The sequence below is a fragment of the Monodelphis domestica genome, chromosome 1 (assembly GCF_027887165.1).
Source record: "Monodelphis domestica isolate mMonDom1 chromosome 1, mMonDom1.pri, whole genome shotgun sequence".
Taxonomy (NCBI): Eukaryota; Metazoa; Chordata; class Mammalia; order Didelphimorphia; family Didelphidae; genus Monodelphis; species Monodelphis domestica.
In genome coordinates, this window is record NC_077227.1 from 187,588,521 (window position 1) to 187,608,431 (window position 19,911).

The window sequence follows — 19,911 nt, forward strand, 5'->3', positions numbered from 1 at the left end:
AAGAAGGGGGGGGGGGGGGAAGAAAGGTGCCTACTTTCAAGGAGCTCACAGTTTAATAGGCAAGCAGCTAAGTACAACCAAGATACACCTAGTTCTTTCATCCTTCAATGGAGATATACAGGGATCTGACAATATTTAGTCTCAATAAAGAGGAGAAAGGCTAAACAGGTGGGAAACAAAAATTGCAAAGTAATAACAACTAATATTTGTAGAGAGCTTTGAAGTTAGCAGTGGTAAATTTATAATAATCCTAAAAAATAGGTGGTTCTAGAATTAGCTCCACAATTTACAGATAAAAAAACTGAGGCTAGCAAAGTTATGATTTACCTATGCTCACCTAATATGACTAGATTTATCATCTCATTTAATCTCTACAACTCTTTGAGTTAGACTTGGCAGCTATCATTCCATATTTTCAAATAAGGAACTTGAGGCCCCCAAAAGAGAAATAAAGTTAGTAAGTAGGAGAACCAGTACTCTTGACAAAATCTCGTGTATCTTTTGTTCTAAGCTCTTTATGTTTCACCATGCTATTGTATGTTGCCAGTTCCACTCCTAATTAGAGTTCTAAGTTCATAGCATTATTTTACAACAAATTTTACATAAGCTGAACCTCATACGCCTTTCAAAGAGCAGCTAAACGTTCAGTCAGTCAGTCAATCAATAAGCATTTAAGTGTTTGCTGTGTGCTAGGAATAGCCTAAGCACTAGGGGAAAAAACAGTGAGTGAAAAGTACCTTCCCCCAAGGAGCTTACATTCTAATGCAGTAATTGTGCACATATTTTACACATATAAAAGGAATATACACAAAATTAATACAAGATAGTTTTGGGAGGGGAAGGAATGTCCAGAGTAAACTTAGTTTCTTTAGTTATGTCCACTAACATATTAGTCAAAATTCTTTTGTGTTAGTTTTATTATCCTGAATAACGCATATTTAAAACAGAAACAAAGATTACCTTTTTGTCCTTCTTCATTATCACTGTCAGCTTCTGAATCAGAGGCTATTGCTTTCTTTCTCTTCATCCGTAAAACTTCATCCTCGCTGTCACTGCCTCTTGCAGATTCTACAGAAAGTACAATTAGGACTTCACTATTAAAAAAAGCCCACTTCTCAGTTTTAAACTAAATCACTTTAAAAACAACTTAGATAAGCATTTTAATTAGAATGAAATTCAATGAAAGGAAAATAATGACTATTCCTACTTATGACCAACTTTATACCAGAGGTTTAATTTCTTTTTTTTTTTAAACCCTTACTTTCTATCTTAGAATTCATACTACTAAGTATTGGTTCCAAAGCAGAAGAATGGTAAGCGTTAGACAATTGGGTTAAGTGACTTGTCCAGGATCACACAGTTAGAATTAGATTTGAACCCATGATCTCCCATCTCTATCCACTGGGCCTTTCTATATACAGCTGCCGGGTTAATTTCACTTTAATAACACTTTCCGGGAGTCATTTATTTATGCAAGGGGAATATTTCTATACTTCAAACAATGCATAATTTAATGTATACATTTTAACCAATGAAGATAATAATCCTTTCACACCCTTAACAGGTGAGTAGGCGGCTTCATGAGCTGCAGAGGACCAAATTTCTGATGAAAACTCCCTCTAGACATAGCAAAGCTAAAAGATGATAGTCTTTCATCAGGCCCAAAAAGCTTCTTCCTCTTATGCTCTGATGACAAAATCTTTGAGAAATCAGCATCACTTCCATATAAAAATATCATCCTCAATCTTATAAGACTAAGACTTCAAAAAATAATTTCATTTATTTTGTTAATTCTGATGGGGGAAATGGACTAGCAAAGTTTACTTTAAGTAAACCAATCTCAACACCAAAAGGACCAGAATTTAAGAATACCCCAAAGGGCAATACTATGTTAGCATGGCTAGTGTAAATATATATAACATAGAGAAAGTAGGATGCAATTTTTTACTTCAAAATAAAAATTATAATATTTTGGAGTCAGCAGACATACCTGGTCCTTCTAGCATTAAAATGCTTTATTTGTATAAAATTTAGGATGAAAACTTTTTAGGACAGATAACAAAACACTCCTTTTCCATTTAGCTACTTTCTGATAAATACAAATTGTCCCCTCCACCCACCCAAGGAAGTCAAGTTTTCAAAAAAGAAAGAACTTCAAATAGATTCAAGCATTTGCAGCTATACTTTCACAGTAGCAAAGAAATGGAAACAAAGTATGTAACCATTAATTAGGAAATGATTAAAGAGGTTGTGGCATGTGAATATAATGGAACATTATTGCATTATTATAAAAAGGTAAATCTGATAAAGTAGAGCAAGAGAAGATGCATAAAATGATACAAAGTGAAGTAAGAAAAACCATGAAAATAATATACATAATGACTACAATTGAACAAACAACAAAACAATCAAAAGCAAATACTATGAAATTCTCATGACTAAGGTTGGCCACAGAGAAGACACATAAGAATGCATCTCCCCCTCCTTTTTTGCAGAGATGGGAAATTATAGATGTAGGACACTACATATACCGCTGGACTCCATTTATAGACTGGGTTAGTTTTGCTGAATCTATTCTTTTTTTTTTAATTCTTTATTTTAATGGAAGGGAAAGACAAGTGAAATACTGATAATAAAAAAAAGCAAAATAATATTTTAAAATATATTTACTGCTCTTTTCACATTTATGTTTATATAAGCATTCTTCTTGAATGTTTTCACAAATGAAAGACATTGTTACAGGGATATGATGATTCAATCAATTAATTAATATACATCACATTCACAATCTATATGATTCAGACCTAAAACAGAGGCTTCCCAGCTTAGCATTTATGAAGAAGCATCTTTGTCATAAAGGCAAAAGACAGCAGGCATTAGAACATATATTACTGCCTTTCTTCCTCTCAGCTCTAGAATCTTTTCCCAGTGGAAATTTTACTTTAGTGGATAATTTGGAAGTTAAAGTTCATTTTTCTAGTGGCAATTTTAGGTATTTAAGGGTAGCTACTGTCTGACAGCTAAAGTATTGTAAATAACTCAATTAAAGCTTGTCTTCTCACCTAATGTACAAATAACATAAAATCAGATAATTTCCTTATTAAAAAATAACTATTCTATAAACATAAGGACAAAGTCCTTTTTGTGAAGATTTATTCGCTATAGCTACAAGACACTTGCCAATGGCTCTGAAATAAAACTAATTAGTACAATGAATAGAGTGCTAGACCTGAAGCCAAGAAGACCTGAACTCAAATCTAGGATTAAACACTTACTAGCTATATAATCCTGAGCAAGTCCCTTAACTTCTATTTGCCTCAGTTTTCTAATTGGTAAAAGGATGATGATAATGGCACAATACCTCTCAGGGAAGTAATGAGGATAAAACACCCTTAATATAAAAATATCATCCTCAATCTTATAAGAGTAAGACTTCAAAAAATAATTTCATTTATTTTGTTAATTCTGACTAGCAAATGTTTACTTTAAGTAAACCAATATTAACACCAAAAGGATCAGAATTTAAGAATACCCCAAAGGGCAATACTATGTTAGCATGGCTAGTGTAAATATCCATAACATAAAGTAGGATGCAATTTTTTACTTGAAAATAAATAATTTCTTCCTTGATACCATTTCTTTTTAATAAGATTATTTGCCTAAAATGAGCTTTAAACTATAAAGCATACTATATCTCCAATCAATAAATATTACTGAATAAGGAGAATATTATCGTGTTTATAAGTATTATTCTTCATAACATGTTATCTCCTTTTAATGATATTAATCAACTTCCCTCAGAACATAGTCAATATTTCCTAGGTAAGCACTTTCTTCAATAAACATTACTAACTAACTTAGCTTTATGATCACCTCTTTCAACCCTATCTTATTACAATCTTACATAGTGACCTATGGAAATGGAACAATTCCACTTCACAGCTCCTTCCCTATGAAAAACCTCCTCCTAATATTTATTTATCTTAAGGACTTCTTACTACTCTATCAGATCTTTTTAAAGGGAAAAAAAAGAATGACATATTAAAAGCTACTAGATGAAAAATAAAAAGGCTAGATTAAAGAATATTGGGTTAAAGAACTAGAGGAGAAAAACGAGGGTGGGCAAGTCAGGCCACAGTGTACATAATTATACTTCTAATTAACATTCTCCTCATCACAAATAATTTACCCACCTGACTTATGATCTTGTTCCTCTTCATCATCTGAACGCCTATGCTCTTCATCAGAGACCTGTGGCCTTTCATCATCAGAATTTTGTATTTTCTCCTCATCAGAAACCTGTGGCCTCTCTTCATCATCAGAATTCTGTAGCTTCTCATCATCATTGTCAGACGCTGCTGGTCGTTCATCATCAGAATTGGCCATCTTCTCTTCTTCAGAAAGAGGTAGTCTGTCATCATCTGAAATCTGAGGCCTCTCATCATCATCTGTGTTCTGCATTTTCTCATCTTCATCTGAATTCTGTAGTTTATCGTCATCAGAAATTTGTGGTCTCTCATCATCAGAGTTTTGAATTTTTTCATCATCTGACTGATCGCTCTTATCTTCTCTATCCCACTTTTCATCATCTGAATGTGCTTTTTCAGAACCTTCAGCCTCTGACTGATGGCTCCCTCCATCTGATCTATGGTCTCCATCTTCATCCTCATGAGGAGCTTCTGATCCACTGTGTTGATCAATATCTGACTGGTCATTTTCTTCATGGTCAGAATGCTCAGAAATCTCTGATCGATTGTCTGATCTTTCAGAGTGATTATCACTCGCACTATGATGAGAAAGTCCCTCATCTTCACTGTCATCACCAAACAGTTCCTTGTTACTTGGCTTTACTGAATCTTCTCTATCATCCCCATCACTGTCACTTCCAGAGGGATTACTACCAGAGGCAGCATTCTCATGATCAGAATCAGATCCAGATTCAGAATCAGAATCTAAGAAATGAAAAAAATTATATACATTTTATTATACTAGCAAACATAAGCAAATCTAAAAACCAATATTAATTCACCTTTTCTTCTTTTCATGAGTCCTGAAACATCTATGAGTTATTAGGGCAGAGGCATGATGAAAATGCAGGGAAAAAAAATAAAAGGTACAGTGAGATCCATCCCTTCTCCAAATAAAAACTTCAAACAGATCTAGAAAATATACTAGACCAATTCTTGATTGGGATATCTAAGGAAAAAAATTATAGTGCTTTTTTTTTTCCATTTCAGATCAGTAAAGGGAGTCAGACAGAAAGGTATAGGGAAACTGGGGCTGAGGTTGTGACAAGAGCACTGCATTTTGGCTTAGTAAAGCCACTAGGTAGGAGGAGGTCCTAGATCCAGAACTTGTGTAGGGTTCAGGAACAGGTGGCAATTGGCAGCTCTGTAACTTATAGACCACTTCTGGGTTATAGATCCAGGGCAAACAAGAGGACATGAAACTAGGTACTGGGATCCAGTGTGAGAAGCAATCATGAGATCTAAGTTGTTAACCAAGCAAGAAGTAACAAGTTTTGAAAAAAGCAGTGGCTGTGTGTGTCTTGGATGCCAGAAGAGGAGTGAGGTCTTAGTTCCAGCTCCCAGCCCAGTGAAAAGTCTGAAAAAGAATAACCAGGGCAAGAATCCCACACCAAAGGGAGGTCTAAAACTGTCATTCTGAAACAGCAGAACTTTCCAGCTGGCTTACAGTGGCTATCTAAGGCTAGCAGCAATCTACTAAAATCCCAAATGTGGCAAGCCCACAGGTCTATATTGCTCAGACCCAAACCTAGGATAGGAATTTGCAGAGACCAGACCCAGAGAGCAGTAATAAGATTTTTCCGTGCATCACATCATTTTGGGAGGTCTGCAGGTTTCTAGTCCAAGTTATCCCCAAGATCCCGCAGAAACACATTACTTAATATCCCAAGAAAATAGCAGCAGGACCAGTCCAAATATTCCTTTCAGAAGTGCACAGAGCCTGGCCCAAATATAAAGTTCAAAGTTAGAAGATAAACTGGAAAAATAAGCAAGCAAACAAATAAAAAATAATAATCCCACCAGAAAAGGCTATCATGGTGACAGGGACTCTAAAGACACAAAAAAGAGAATCACTCCAAAACAGCTACAAACAACAAAAAAGTCAAAGTAAAACAGAAGGTTAGTAAGAATTTTTTTAAAGCTTTTAAAAAATTATAAATGAAATGAGAATGAATACTAGAAGAAAAACAGAAAAGAAATAAACTATGGAATAAAAAATTTGAAATAGGATTAGCAGCTCAGCATAAAAGGTACAAAACCTTGCCTAAGTATCAAATGCTTTGAAAATTAGAATGAAACAAATAGTGGCTAATAACTATAAGACAACAAGAATTATTATGCAAAAAATAAAGTACAGTCCATCCTCAACATTTTCTTATATAACTTTCATGACTTCAAGCATTCAGGTGATTTTATTAGGAATCTCATTTTCACTTTCATGTGAGCTTGGGCAATAGAGGGGGGAAAAGGGAGGACAGATAAGCAAAAGCTTGTGGAGAAGCTGGTATCCTAACAGCTAGTTCACCAGTCTTGTTCAACCTACCATCATAAGGATCTTAAACTACTGATTTTTACTGACATTTTAAGCTGGTATATCCTTCATGATCTCCAATGCCACGTCCCCAGGCATGAAGGACAATGCCAGAAGTGATGTCATGGGTATCTTCTGAGTTAACTAAAGTCACAGAAACCTCTCCCTTCATTTTTAGAGGGCAGCTAAGGTAGAGGTTTGGAGCATAGTACACAGTAAAATGACCTCACACTGACCTCTAAAAGTAGAAAGTAAGTTTCAAGTTTTTAAAAAAAGTTTTAGTTAAGAATTTTATTTGCTATATAACATGGTACTGTAGATTTCATGTATTATGAAAAGTGACTGTCTGAAATCAGTTTTTTTTAATTGAGATGTTAGCACAAAAGGTCACAGAATTCTAGGTAATTACTATCAAGAACAAATTATCTTGCATATTACCAATTTTATTTTGTGTGTATTGCATTTTATGGGTTATTTCATGGTTATTGTTAGGAAAAGCACGTTATCAGAATTAATCTTGTTATAAAGATTATAATAAAAATTAATGTTTTCTTAAGAACCTGAAAGCAAAATAGAACAGAATCCACCAGTTACTTCCTGAAAGAAGTCCCAGGAATATTATATCCAAAATCCAGAACTTTCAGATCACTGAAAAAATACTTGCAAGCAGTCAAGAAGAAAGACTGCAAGGAATCAGTCAGGCTTGGACATGTTAGCAACCACCATAATAAAGGGGCAACAAACTTAGAATACAGTATTGCAAAAGGCAAAGATACTGGCTTACAAATTTGGCTTACAGCTAAATATTACCCAATGAAACTAAGTATAATCCTGCATAGAAAGAAAAGGGCTTTTAATGAAAATAAAGGACATTTCAAACATTCCTGATGAAAAGACAAAGCTAAATAGAAACTGAAGTGCAATCATAGGAATCAAGAGAAACATAAAAAGGTAAAAATGGACAAAAAATTATGAGACTAAATAAGGTCAAACTACTTTACATTCCAATATAGGGAGATGATACATGTTCCCCTCTGAACCCTACCTTTGTGTGAGGTCAAGCAGAAGCCCAGTAAATAGTTCTGATATCTTACTGGTCTTAAAAGAACAGAAAGAGGGAGTGGAAAAGAAAGGGGAGGCAAAGGTAAAGAAGGGAAGATAGGCAAAATGACCTCCAGTGCATAGACAAAAGTCTAAACAAAGAGGAGTGGATAGGGAAAGCAACTGACCACCTAAATCAATTCTCATCTGAAATGGTCAAAGAATGGAAAGATACACAAGATCACAGAAACACATTTCACTCATTCAGTAAATAGGAGAGAAAGAGAAAGGTGGAATTAGAGAGGGCAGATTAAGGGATGGAAATTAGTCCTGAGCAAAATAAACTCGAAGGATGCATAAAGACATTAAGGGCTCTTTTTGAGGTAGCAAAGATTTGAAAACTGAGAAAGAGCTCATCAACAAGGAATAACTGAGTAAGTTAGGCATACAAGTGTGATGGAATAATATTGTGCTCTAGGAAATTATGAAGGGTATAAGGGGGAAAAGGGGTTATTTTTAAAAGGGTTGGACTGGATTATTTAAAGAGTGTGGTAGCTAGGAATTTAATTTATTCCAAAGAGATTTATTTATAATTTATTTACAAAATTTAGAAAGAGTAAAGTAAGAAAATCAGAGAGAGGTTAGGGTAAGATATCTAGCTTAAGTCCTTAGGTCTCAGCAAAGCCAAGGACCTGGGGAAATCTCTCTCAAGAGGTAAGTCTCTCCTGAGGCTAGTTTTCTCAGAAAATCCAGCGGTTAAGAGTCAGCTTTTCACTCATCATGTGTCAGTTTAAAGGAAGAGATTTTAGAACAGCCTCACCAGGAACAGGGTCTTAGATCCAGCCTCCACTCCAAAGAATGAAGAATTGTCTTCAGTCTCCACCTCCAAACAATGAAGAACTGTGTCTCACAGGAAGTGACAGCTCCTTTTAAAGACGCTTCTTTTGCATCACTTCCTGTGTCTTCCCCTAATTTTACATCTACTAATCACAGTTGAAGTTTTACTTTAGGACTGCCCAGGGGCAGTTAGTTTAATTCTGATTTGTCACCTACTATTGCACACGTGGGTTACAGACCTCCCACTTAATGATTAAGGGGGAATGTTTATATTTTTGGTGATTAGATCTAAAAATGGGCAGATCTCCATACTCAACTTTTAAGTAGGGTGTTTATACTTTTGGTGATTAAATTTTAAAAATAGGCAGGGGTTACAATTTTAATCTTCATAATCAGGGGAGAGTTGATTTTAATCTTTACAAGGGGATGACTTTAGAGAAACCTAGGAAGATATATGAAATGCCCCAGAATGAAGTGTGCAGGATCAAAAGAACTAATTTATATAGACAACAGTAGACGGCCAACTTTGAAACACTTAAGAAATCTAATCAACAGAACGGCCATTCCAAAGGCCTAATTATCAAACATGCTACCCACCTTCCTGGTAGAAGTAAAAGTCCCAGCAATGCAGAATGAGACCTTTTTTGGACATGACCAATATGAAAATGTTTTACTTGACATACGTGTTTATAACATGGTTTTCCTTTTCTTTTTTTTCAACTGGGGAAGGATAAACGAGTTCTTGAGAAACTACCTCTACCAATGGAGGGTCAGAACCTTCACTATAATTTAAAAAGTCTTAGAGAGTTGCCTGGACCAATGCTGTCAAACTCAAATGGAAACAATCCCTGCAAGCCACATATATACTGAGAAAACCAAAAATTAACTTTCTCTTAAGTTTATTTTTATTGTCATGCAAAACACACTTCCATATTGATCACTGTTATAAGAGCAAGCTCATACATAACCATACCTCAAAATAAAATCATAAAACTCTAATAGTTTTTTCTCTGGAATTAGATAGCATTCCCCGTCATAAGTCTTTCAGGACTATCCCAGATCATTGCACTGCTGAGAGTAGCCAAGTTTTCAGATAATCATTGTCCAATATTGCTGTTATTGTGTACAATGTTGTCCCAATTCTGCTATTTCATTCTGCATTAGCTACTATAGATCTTTCCAGCTTTTTCTGAAATCATCTTGCTTATCATTTCTTTTAGCACAAAAGTATTCCATCACCAACATGTACAATTTATTCAGGTATTCCCCAAATGGTGGACATTCCTTCAATTTCCTATTCTTTGCCACTACAAAAAGAGCTGCTATAAATATTTTTGTACGAATAAGTCCTTTCCCCTTTTTTATGATCTCTTTGGGAGACAGACCCAGTAGTGGTATTTTTGGATCAAAGGTTATGCAGTTTTATAGCCCTTTGGGCATAGTTCCAAATTGCCCTCCAGAATGATTGGATCTATTCACAACTCTACTAATAATGCACAAGTGTTCCAATTTTGTTATGTCCCCTCCAACATTTATCACTTTCCTTTACTGTCATATTGGAAAATCTTTTAGGTGTGAAGAGGTACCTCAGTGTTTTAATTTGCATTTCTCTAAAACAAGAGTGATTCGGAACATTTTTTTCATATGATTATTGATAGCTTTGGTTTCTTCATCTGAAAACTGCCTGCTGATATTCTTTGACCATTTAGTCCATTGGGGAATGGCTTGTATTCTTATAAATTCAACTTAGTTCTCTATAAATCTGAAAAATTAAACCTTTATCAGAAACATTTGTTGTAAATTTTTTTTTCCCAGTTTGTTGTTTCTGTTACACGAGTTTTGTTTGTACAAAAGTTTTTTTAATGTAATATAATAAAAGTTATTTATTTTACATCTCATAATACTCTCTCTTATTTGGTCATAAATTATTCTCTTCTCCAAAGATCTATCTGTTAAACTATTCTGTGTTCTCCTAATATTGGTATCACTCTCTGTATCTAAATCATTTATCTATTTTTATCTTATCTTGGTATAGGATGTGAGATATTGGTCTATACTTAGCTTCTGTCACACTTTTTCAATTGTCTCAGAAGATTTTGTTAAACAGTGAGTTCTTATCCCAAAAGTTGGGGTCTTTGGATTTATCAAACACTAGATTGTTAAGGTCATTTTATCCCTATAAACTATATATCTAATTTACTCCATTGCTCTACCATTCTATTTCTTAGCCAGTACCAGACTGTTTTCATAACTGCTGCTTTATAGTAGTTTGCGATCTGGTACTGCTAGTCGTCCTTCCTTCACCTTTTTTTTTCATTAGTTCCCTTGATATTCTTGACCTTTTGTTCTTCCAGATGAATCTTTATTATTTTTTCTAGTTCTATAAAATAATTGTTTGATTGGCATGGCAAATTAACATTTTCTATGTTGTTATATTTTTATTTATTTTGCTAAACATTTCCCAAGCACATTTCAATCTTATTAAGGTCATCTCCAGGCAGGTATTGAAGTTTGACACCACTGCTCTAGAGTACTGAGTGACTTGCCTAGAGTCACAATGCCAGTACATGTCAGAAGCAGAATTTGGACCCAGGTCTTCCTGGCTCCAATGTCAGAAATATATCCACCAAGCCATGTTGCCCTCTTTAGTATTATTTATGAGTTTTACAACTATAAAGAATTCCAAAAAGCCTACTCACCTAAATGCCTGGGAGTTAACTAAATATTGTTAAGTCCTACAACTCAGAGTTTAAAGAGATTAAGGTGGCAAGTAGAACCTGCACACCTACTAATCAGGATGAAAAGCTATTTCTCTGGGATCAGCATGGCCTAGAAGCCTTGGAAACAAACAAACAAACAAACAAAAAAAACAAACAGTATTCTGACCCCAAAAGGTGATAACCAATGGGTCTCCTCATCACATCCTATCTCTACCAGAGCCCTCCCAGAAGTTTTACAGTTGGGGGGGAAAAAAAGCACTGTGAAGGATAATAATTACTCCCATTTAAAGTTTGTAAAACTTTACACACATTATCTCATTTGATCTTCACAACAAACGCCCATAAGAAATAAGAGCTGATCAGGAAACTCCTCAACAAAATCTCCAGTAAATCATTCAGCTTCTACTTGAAGATGTCCAAGGGAAGTTACTGTCTAAAGCTTTCCATTCCATGTTTAGATAACTCTAATTGTTACAGAGCTTTTCCAAGCTCAAATCTCCTATCCAATGCTCCTAAATTTTGCCCTTTAGAGTCAAACAGATTAAATCAAGTAATTCTTCCATATAACAATCCTTCCACTATTTGAAGATGATTCATGTCTCCCTAAGTTTTCTATTCTCTAGGCTAAACATTTGCAGTTACTTGAATTGCTCCTCATGTGATAATATCAACAAGTATTTTATTAAGTGCCTAGTATGTGCCAGACACTGCTAAGCAAAGAGGATACGAGAGGCAAAAAACAAAATTCAAGGAACTTACAGTCTAATAAAGGAGACAATATACAAACAATTGTGTGAAAACATTTAGAGAGGATAGTACTAGCATTAATATATTTTATTTCCATTTTCCCAAAAAAGAATGATTAGGTTGAGAACAGAAAAAGTTAGATACACACAACTGGAAATAAACTTAGTTCCTACTTCTAAATTCTTTAGACTAAGTTTTACCCCTCATCCTTACTTCCACTCCCCAAGACTGTTAGATCCAAGAAGCATCTAAGGCAAGATTTCTTACCCTGGATCCTTGAAGTTTTGTTTTTATTTTTCAATATCTTGTTACCTGTATTTAAATATAATCAGCCACCTTGGCAATCTTGGATATTTTATATATTTTAAAATATTTTTGAGAACTCCATAAGCTTCAACAAGACAACCTAACAGTCCTCTTGACACACGAAAAGAAAAGCTGAAACCAAAGCAAAAACAGGAAACCTATAGCACTAGTATCACAATACTATGATAATGGTAAGCATTAGTGACATTGTATCCTATAACATACATTTATTTTCCCTTTTTTTCTTCTTTTGTCTTTCCTCTTTTTTTTTCCAAATTCTCTTTCTCAGATTCATAGAACTCCAAAAACAATCTAGACCAAGTCCTTCATTTTACCAAAGGGAAAATTAAGTTAAACTATCCAAGGTAATACTCTTAACTCAAAATAACAACTGTCTTTTAAAGTACATATTTTTCACTTAATAAGGTACTTTACATGTGTTATTTCATTTAAATCCTCACAATAACCCTATAAGGTAAGTGATAAGGTAATTAACATTTTACAGATGAAAAAAACTAAGCTTTACAGAAACTAAGTTACTCAGTCACAAAGCTTGCAAGTGGAAAAGATATAACTTTGAAAACAGATATTCTGATTCCGAATCCAATGCTGCTCTTATGTCTCAAGTACCTCAGATTCTTTGAGCAGTCTGCTAAGCACAGCAAGCAAGAGTATCAAATCAGTTTATAAATAATAATCAATTCACTGCTTATTATTTTTACATTGCTAATGACACTCAAAGCCAAATAAAGTTTTATGAAGGTGCTAATATTTTAATTTAGTTTAACTTATTTTAAACCCTTACTTTAAGTCTTAGAATCAATATTAAGTATCAGTTCCAAACAGAAGAGTAGTAAGGGCTAGGGGACTGAAGTAAAATTACTTGCTAAGAAGTGTCTGGGGTCAAATTTGAATCCTGGCCCTTCAATCTCAAGGCTTGGCTCTCTATCCACGGAGTCACCTAACAGCCCCTATTTGAATTAAAATTTAAAGGACAGGTACAAATTCAGCAGGATAATGATGGAAAAGGTGGAATTACAAGCAAAGAAACAGTATAAGAAAGGTATGGAGACAGAAGACCACAGTACATTTTCTAAGAACAAAAGGTTCTTATTCACTGATCTTTCATATGAAAAATGGTCATCTACCTAAGAGTCAGTGTGGCTTCAGAAAGGTCCAGGAAACAGTCTACATGGAATTTGCTGCCTGACAATTCAGGAAAAATGCTAGGGACAGAGATCTGTACAAACACTCACAGACTTGACCAAGTCCTTTGATGCTGTTAGTCGTGAGGGCTTGTGGAAGATTACAGAGAAATTGGAAAGTTCATCAGTATTATACACCAGTTTTAATATGCTATGTATGCATGTTGGATGCAGAATGTGGCTCATGCTTTCCCAGTTACGCTGTATGCCAACCCCCATGCTTTTTTAGCATGACATTTTTGTGATGATGTCAGATGCCTTAAACCAGGGCAAAAATAACATCAAGGTAAGTTATGGTACTGATGGCAAAATATTTAACCTGAAAAGGTTACAGGCCAAGACCAAAGTGGAAGGAGGGTTGGTGCATGATTTCTTGTTCACAGATGATTGTGTACTCAATGAAGCCTCTGAGGCTGAGATGCAACAGAATGGATGGATTCTCTGCTACTGGTGCTCATTTTGGCCTGACAATCAGCACTATGAAAACAGAGGTCCTCCACCAGTCAGCAGTGTTCCATACATACATGGAAATGTTGGTCACAGTAAATGGGGAAATTGTAAATGCCATGGATAAGTTTCATGTCGTAAAGCATCATGCCATGTCACATGTCATTGTTGTGCCATGTCATGCCACATATATGGTATGAGTCACCACCTGCATCATGTTGTATCACATGTCATGTAATGTTACACATGTGCTACACTAACTGGTCTCCAAAATGACTGGATCTGTTCATAGTTCCATCAACAATGTATTAGTGTCCCAATTTCCCTACATCCCGTCCAACGTTTGCCATTTTCTCTATCATTTTAGTAATCTGATAGATGTGAGATATTTCAAATGTGTTTTAATTTGAATTTTTAATAAATGATGACAGAGCATTTTTATATAACTATATATAGTTTTGATTTCTTCTTCCAAAAACTACCCATTCATAATCCTTTGACCACTTACTAGTTAGGAAATAACTCATATTCTTATAAATTTGGCACAGTTCTCTATTTATTTGAGGTCTTTCTCTAAAAAACTGTCTATAAAATTCTCTCCAATTTTCTGTTTTCTTTCTCCTCTTCATTGTGTGACATAGGTGTGGCATTATGATACATGTGTTGTTCTGTAACATAGACATGTCATTATGTGATGCAGGCATGTCAATCTTTGCACAACACCAGGGTGTCACTGTATATCATGACAAATAATTGGATAACATTAGTGTCATTATGTGAGACTGAGATGCCATTTCATACCATTGTGCAAGCACTGCATTGCATATCACTGCATGCCATTATATGACACCACCTGTGTGACAAAGGCATAGCACTTCATTTCAAACATGTGTTAGTGAGTTCCATTTTTTGCTTCCTGCTCTTCAAATATCACTAGACACCTTCATCCACTGTCAGTCTTCAGTTCTATATCACATGAAAAAATAGTTCATCTCTTTGCTAAAACAAATCCATTTAAAAGGAACCATTGAAGCCACCACGTACTGTGTTCTCAAGGATATGGCCTCCACTCTCACCCCCAATTTCCAATATCTCTTAATCTACTGGGAGCTTCCCTGTTGCTAAAAATATGCCTAAATCTGCCCCTTCTTAAAAAAAAAGGAAAAAAAACACCCCTTGATTCTGTCAACTTTGCTGGCTGCTATCCTCTTTTTTTCCTCCTTTTGATTAAACAACTTAAGAAAGTGATCTACACTAGGTACTTCTACTTCTTATCCTATCATTTTCTTCATGGAAGGTGGCACTTGATCTGCATCTTGAAGGAGGACTGTTTCTGTAAAAAAGGAGTGCATTTCTGACATGGGAAATGGTCAGTGAAAAGGATGGAGTGTTATGTAAAGAACAAAGAGGCCAGCAGCTCTTTCTGTGGAGCCAAAGAATTAGAATCTGAGAGGATGTCCATCATTGGGGAATAAACTGAACAAGTTGTGGAACGATTATAATAGAATACTACTGTGCTATAAGAAATGATAAGGAGGAAGATTTCAAAAAAACCTGGAAGACCTACATGAACTGATGTAGAATGAAGTGAGCAGAACCAGAAAAAGATTATACATAGCAACAGCAATACTATATGATGAACAACTGTGAATGACAACTGTTCTTAACCATGCAATGATCCAAGGCAATTTAAAGGACGTACGATGAAAAAATGCTACCTATATCCAGAGAAAGAACTAATAATGTCACTAATATGTGACTAATAATGTCATCAGCTAGAGAATATAGAAAAGAGGCCCAGGAGAGAGTCCAAGTTAAGAGGCATAATATGGAAGATAAGCCAGCAAGAGCTGTGAGGCAGGTAGAAGAACCAAGCAAAAGCAATCTCAAGAAAACTGAAAAAGGAGAGAGTATTCAGGAGAGGGTAGTCAACAGTATAAAATGATTGTGAGAAGTCAGAGGACTGATAAAAGATAATCATAGGTAAGCAAAAGGTCATTGGTAATTTTGGAGAGAGTAGTTTCAGTTGATAGGATCAGAAGCAAGATTGCAAATGATTGAGGAGTAAGAGAAAAGGAATTGGAGGCAATACGTTTTTTTCTAGGGCCTTGGCTGAAAGAAGTATTTAAGTACTTACTATGTTCAAAGCACCATGCTAAGTGCTAGGGATATAAAACATACCCTGCTCTGAAGGAGCTCATATTCTATTAGAGAAACAAGGAAGGTTTCAGCTGCAAGTCAAATAGAAATGCCGCATGGTCCTAAGTATTCAGAAGCAAAGCAGATGGTAATACCTCTGCTTTAATATCATTTTTACTAAAAAAAAAAAATAGTATATTTCTGATGTTGAACAATTTGACAGTGCCAAGGACTTTGGTGACAAGAACTTTATTTTGGGGCTCTTCAAAAGATGCCGTTGCTGGTGGCCAAAAATTGGAAAACGAGGGGATGCCCACCAATTGGGGAATGGCTGAACAAATTGTGGTATATGTTGGTGATGGAATACTATTGTGCTAACAGGAATAATAAAGTAGAGGAATTCCATGGAGACTGGAACAACCTCCAAGAAGTGATGCAGAGCGAAAGGAGCAGAACCAGGAAATCATTATACACTGTGGTACAATCGAAGGTAGTGGACTTCTCCATTGATGTCAATGCAATGTCCCTGAACAATCTGCAGGGATCTAAAAAATACTGTCCACAAGCAGAGGATAAACTGTGGGAGTAAAAACAACGAGGAAAAGCAACTGCCTGACTACAGGGGTGGAGGGGATATGACTGAGGAGAGACTCTAAATGAACACTCTAATGCAAATACCAACAACATGGAAATGGGTTAGAAACAGGAACACATGTGAGAACCAGTGGAATTGTGCGTCGGCTATGGGAGAGGGAAGGGGGGGGGGGTGTGAAAGAAAATGATCTTTGTTTCCAGTGAATAATGTTTGGAAATGACCAAATAAAATAATGTTTAAAAAAAATAAGAGAAAAAAAAAGATGCTGTTGTAGTACCTGCAGGAAAGGTGCCTGGCTGCATTCTCAAAAAGGATTACATTCCAAGATGATGTCTACAGACCACTAGGTTAGAAACACTGATATTCTAAAGGTTCTTGGGCTCAATGTTCTAAACCATCTCAGCCTGACATATGTCTGGATGAAAAAGGGAGGAAAAACACAGGACAATAGACTGAGGGAAGATATAGTCTAATAAAATTTTTCTTAAGAATGAGAAAGACTTAAACATGTTTAAAGGAAGTAGTAAATAGGAAGAGGCAGAAAATTAGAGAAAGGGGCTGACGAAGGTGTCAAGCTGCTAAAGAAGATAGGTAGTAACTGGATTAATGGCATACAAAGAGGTGTTTTGTCCTTGGTGAGAAAAGGGGACAACTCATAAAAAACGGATATTAAAAGGGTTTGAGATGAAAAGAAATGGAGGAAAAGACACGCATGGTAAATTGCCTAAATTTTCTCAGTACAGGGGAGAAACTCAGCTGAGAACATGGGAATAAGGAAAAGTATGGGATGATTAAGAAAAGAAGATTTAAAATAATCTCTATAAAGACTAAAATAAGGAAACAGAGAGAGGAAAAAAGGATTGCATTGCTACAAGGGTCCAGTTAAATTAGAAAACATGAATTGCCATTTACTCAATCAGCATGGTAGTATGACCTCCTCCAATTTTATTCATCAGTCCATAAAAAGAATGGAGGAAGAAGACAGTTGGAGAATTCCTAGGTGTGAAAGGGAATTTAAAACTCCCTTTGTTTATTTTAAACTTAATTAATCAAGAACTTGGAGTGCCTCTCCTATCGCACTTAGTCAGTCAGACACTTGAAGGTTCCTTTACAAGAAAGTTCTCACCCTCAAGAAAGAGGACTATGATTAAGGGGGCAGATAGGTGGCTCAGTGGATTGAAAGTCAGACTCAGAGGCGGGAGGTCCTGGGTTCAAATGTGGCCTCAGACACTTCCTAACTGTGTGACCCTGAGCAAATCACTTGACCCCCATTGCCTAGTCCTTACCAGACAGGAAGAGCTGAGATTCATTCTTCGTTGGGGATTTCAGCATTGGTGGCTCTTGCTGAGAGATTTGGTGTTGGAGATTCTTAGGGAAAGAGGGATTCTGCATTGGGGGCTTGAAGAGTTTAGCGTCGGTGACTTGCTTGGGTTGAGGAGACCCTGGCCAGAGACACTGGCTTTTTGGCTCTTCTCCTGGCTTCAGTGGGACACTCTCTTTGGTGAGGCTTAGTCTTTGTGGCATCAGATTCTCTTTTGGTTGATAAAGTGCTTGGCTGGAGACACTCTCATGAGTTGATGAGCTACTCTGAAGACACTCAGATCTGGACTGAGGGTATTTAGCTAGGCATTATTTTCTACCTCCTTCCTACATTTCCCTTTCTTTACTATCTCTAGTTTGTTGTAATAAAGCTATTAAGAGACTCATAGTTTAATTTTTAATTATTATAAATGGTGACCCCAACTTTTTATAACTCTTAATTTAACCAAAACCAATTTTAACTATTACACAGGCTAGGGTATGACAAGGGATGAGCAACAGTAGGGCAAAGAATTAGAGAGAAGCTGAATGGGTTAATAACAAGGTAAATGAAACTGAGAAGAGAAAGTGAAGTCAAAATACACAGGGATACTTGGTTATTTCAATTTGAAAGAACACAGAGAAGGACCCCAAAAATCACAATAGAAAATAAAGGTTCAAGTTTAATAAGCCTAACAGTCAAAAGAATCTTATATGTCACTCAGAACCCAAATACCTTTATAACATTAATATTTTCCTCATAAAGAGCACTGGAAAATGTTAAGCAATATCACAAAAATGAAATTGACTGTATCTTGACAGGAAATGATTGGTTATTCATGTGGGAGACATGCTCTGAATCAGTTGGCTATATGCAGTGAAATCAACTAGCTTTGTGTTCATTTTTGCCTTTATTCAAGGGAAGGATAAAAATGAGAAAATGATATTCTGAGTGCATTTACAACTCAAAATTGACTGACTTTGCTGGTCTGTCAGGCTTTCTTTCAAAAAATAAGAAATGGGGGAAGTGGGAGGGGGATCCAGATGCCTCAGTGGATTGAGAGCCAGGCCTGGATGGGAAATTTTGGGTTCAAATCTGGCCTCAAATACTTCCTAACTGTGTGACCCTGGGCAAGTCACTTGACCCCCATTGCCTAGCTCTTACCACTCCTCTGCCTTGGAACCAATACACAGTATTGATTCTATGACAGAAGGTAGGAGTTTGGAAAAAAAAAAGAAAATGGAGTACTGATAGTTATTATCATCACTTCTTGAGGTAATCAAACCAATTCAAAATGATCATCACAATAATATCCAAAAGAGCCAGAAACTGCTTCATCTAGCCAGTAGCTTCTTCACTCTTCAACACTCCTACCCCCTAAATCCAATCAGAAGTGAAGTCTTATTGATTTTAACTCCTCAGCATCTCTTGCTCTTTCCTTTCTCTCCATTCACAAAGACTTTACCTTATGCCTCAGGACCTTTTTATCCCTTGTCTGAACTACTGCAACAATATATCAAATGATCTCTCTTCTGTAAGTCCCTCCCCTCTTTCCAATATATCCTCCACAGCTGGCAAAGTGATATCCCTAACATGTCACTTGCCTGCTCAAGAAGTTTTACTGTTTCTTCATTGGTTTTAGAATAAATTCAAACTACTCTATTTAAAATTCTTCACTATTTAGCTCCAATCTATATTTATAGACAGGTAATCAACCAATTTAGTCTAATTAGGTGGTCCCCATAAACAACATGTCAACTACTATTTCTATGCTTTCTACAGTTCTGTCCCCATTCTTTTTTATCTTTATTTTATTTTAATAACCACCTTATACAAAAATTTTCCAGATTTATAATTAATGCTGTCTCCCTCCTTTCTTCCCTCTGCCCCTCCCGGAAATTCAATCTGGGTTATACATGTATTATCACACAAAACATGTTTCCATATTATTAATTTTTTAAGTGAATAATCTTATGAAATCAAAACCCCAAATCATATACTCAAGTAAACAAGTAA

The 19,911-nt window shown here is 35.8% G+C and overlaps 1 protein-coding gene across 1 annotated transcript in view; it reads right to left on the reverse strand.

Annotated features, from left to right (window-relative positions):
- LEO1 (LEO1 homolog, Paf1/RNA polymerase II complex component) overlaps positions 1–19,911 on the reverse strand; it is a 107,127-nt gene that overhangs the window by 39,484 nt on the left and 47,732 nt on the right. Inside the window, exons 3-4 of the mRNA XM_007479961.3 lie at positions 4,194–4,952; positions 961–1,068 (exon numbers count right to left, since the gene is read on the reverse strand). Of these exons, the coding sequence (XP_007480023.2) occupies positions 961–1,068; positions 4,194–4,952 (867 nt within the window). The remainder of the gene's footprint in view (positions 1–960; positions 1,069–4,193; positions 4,953–19,911) is intronic.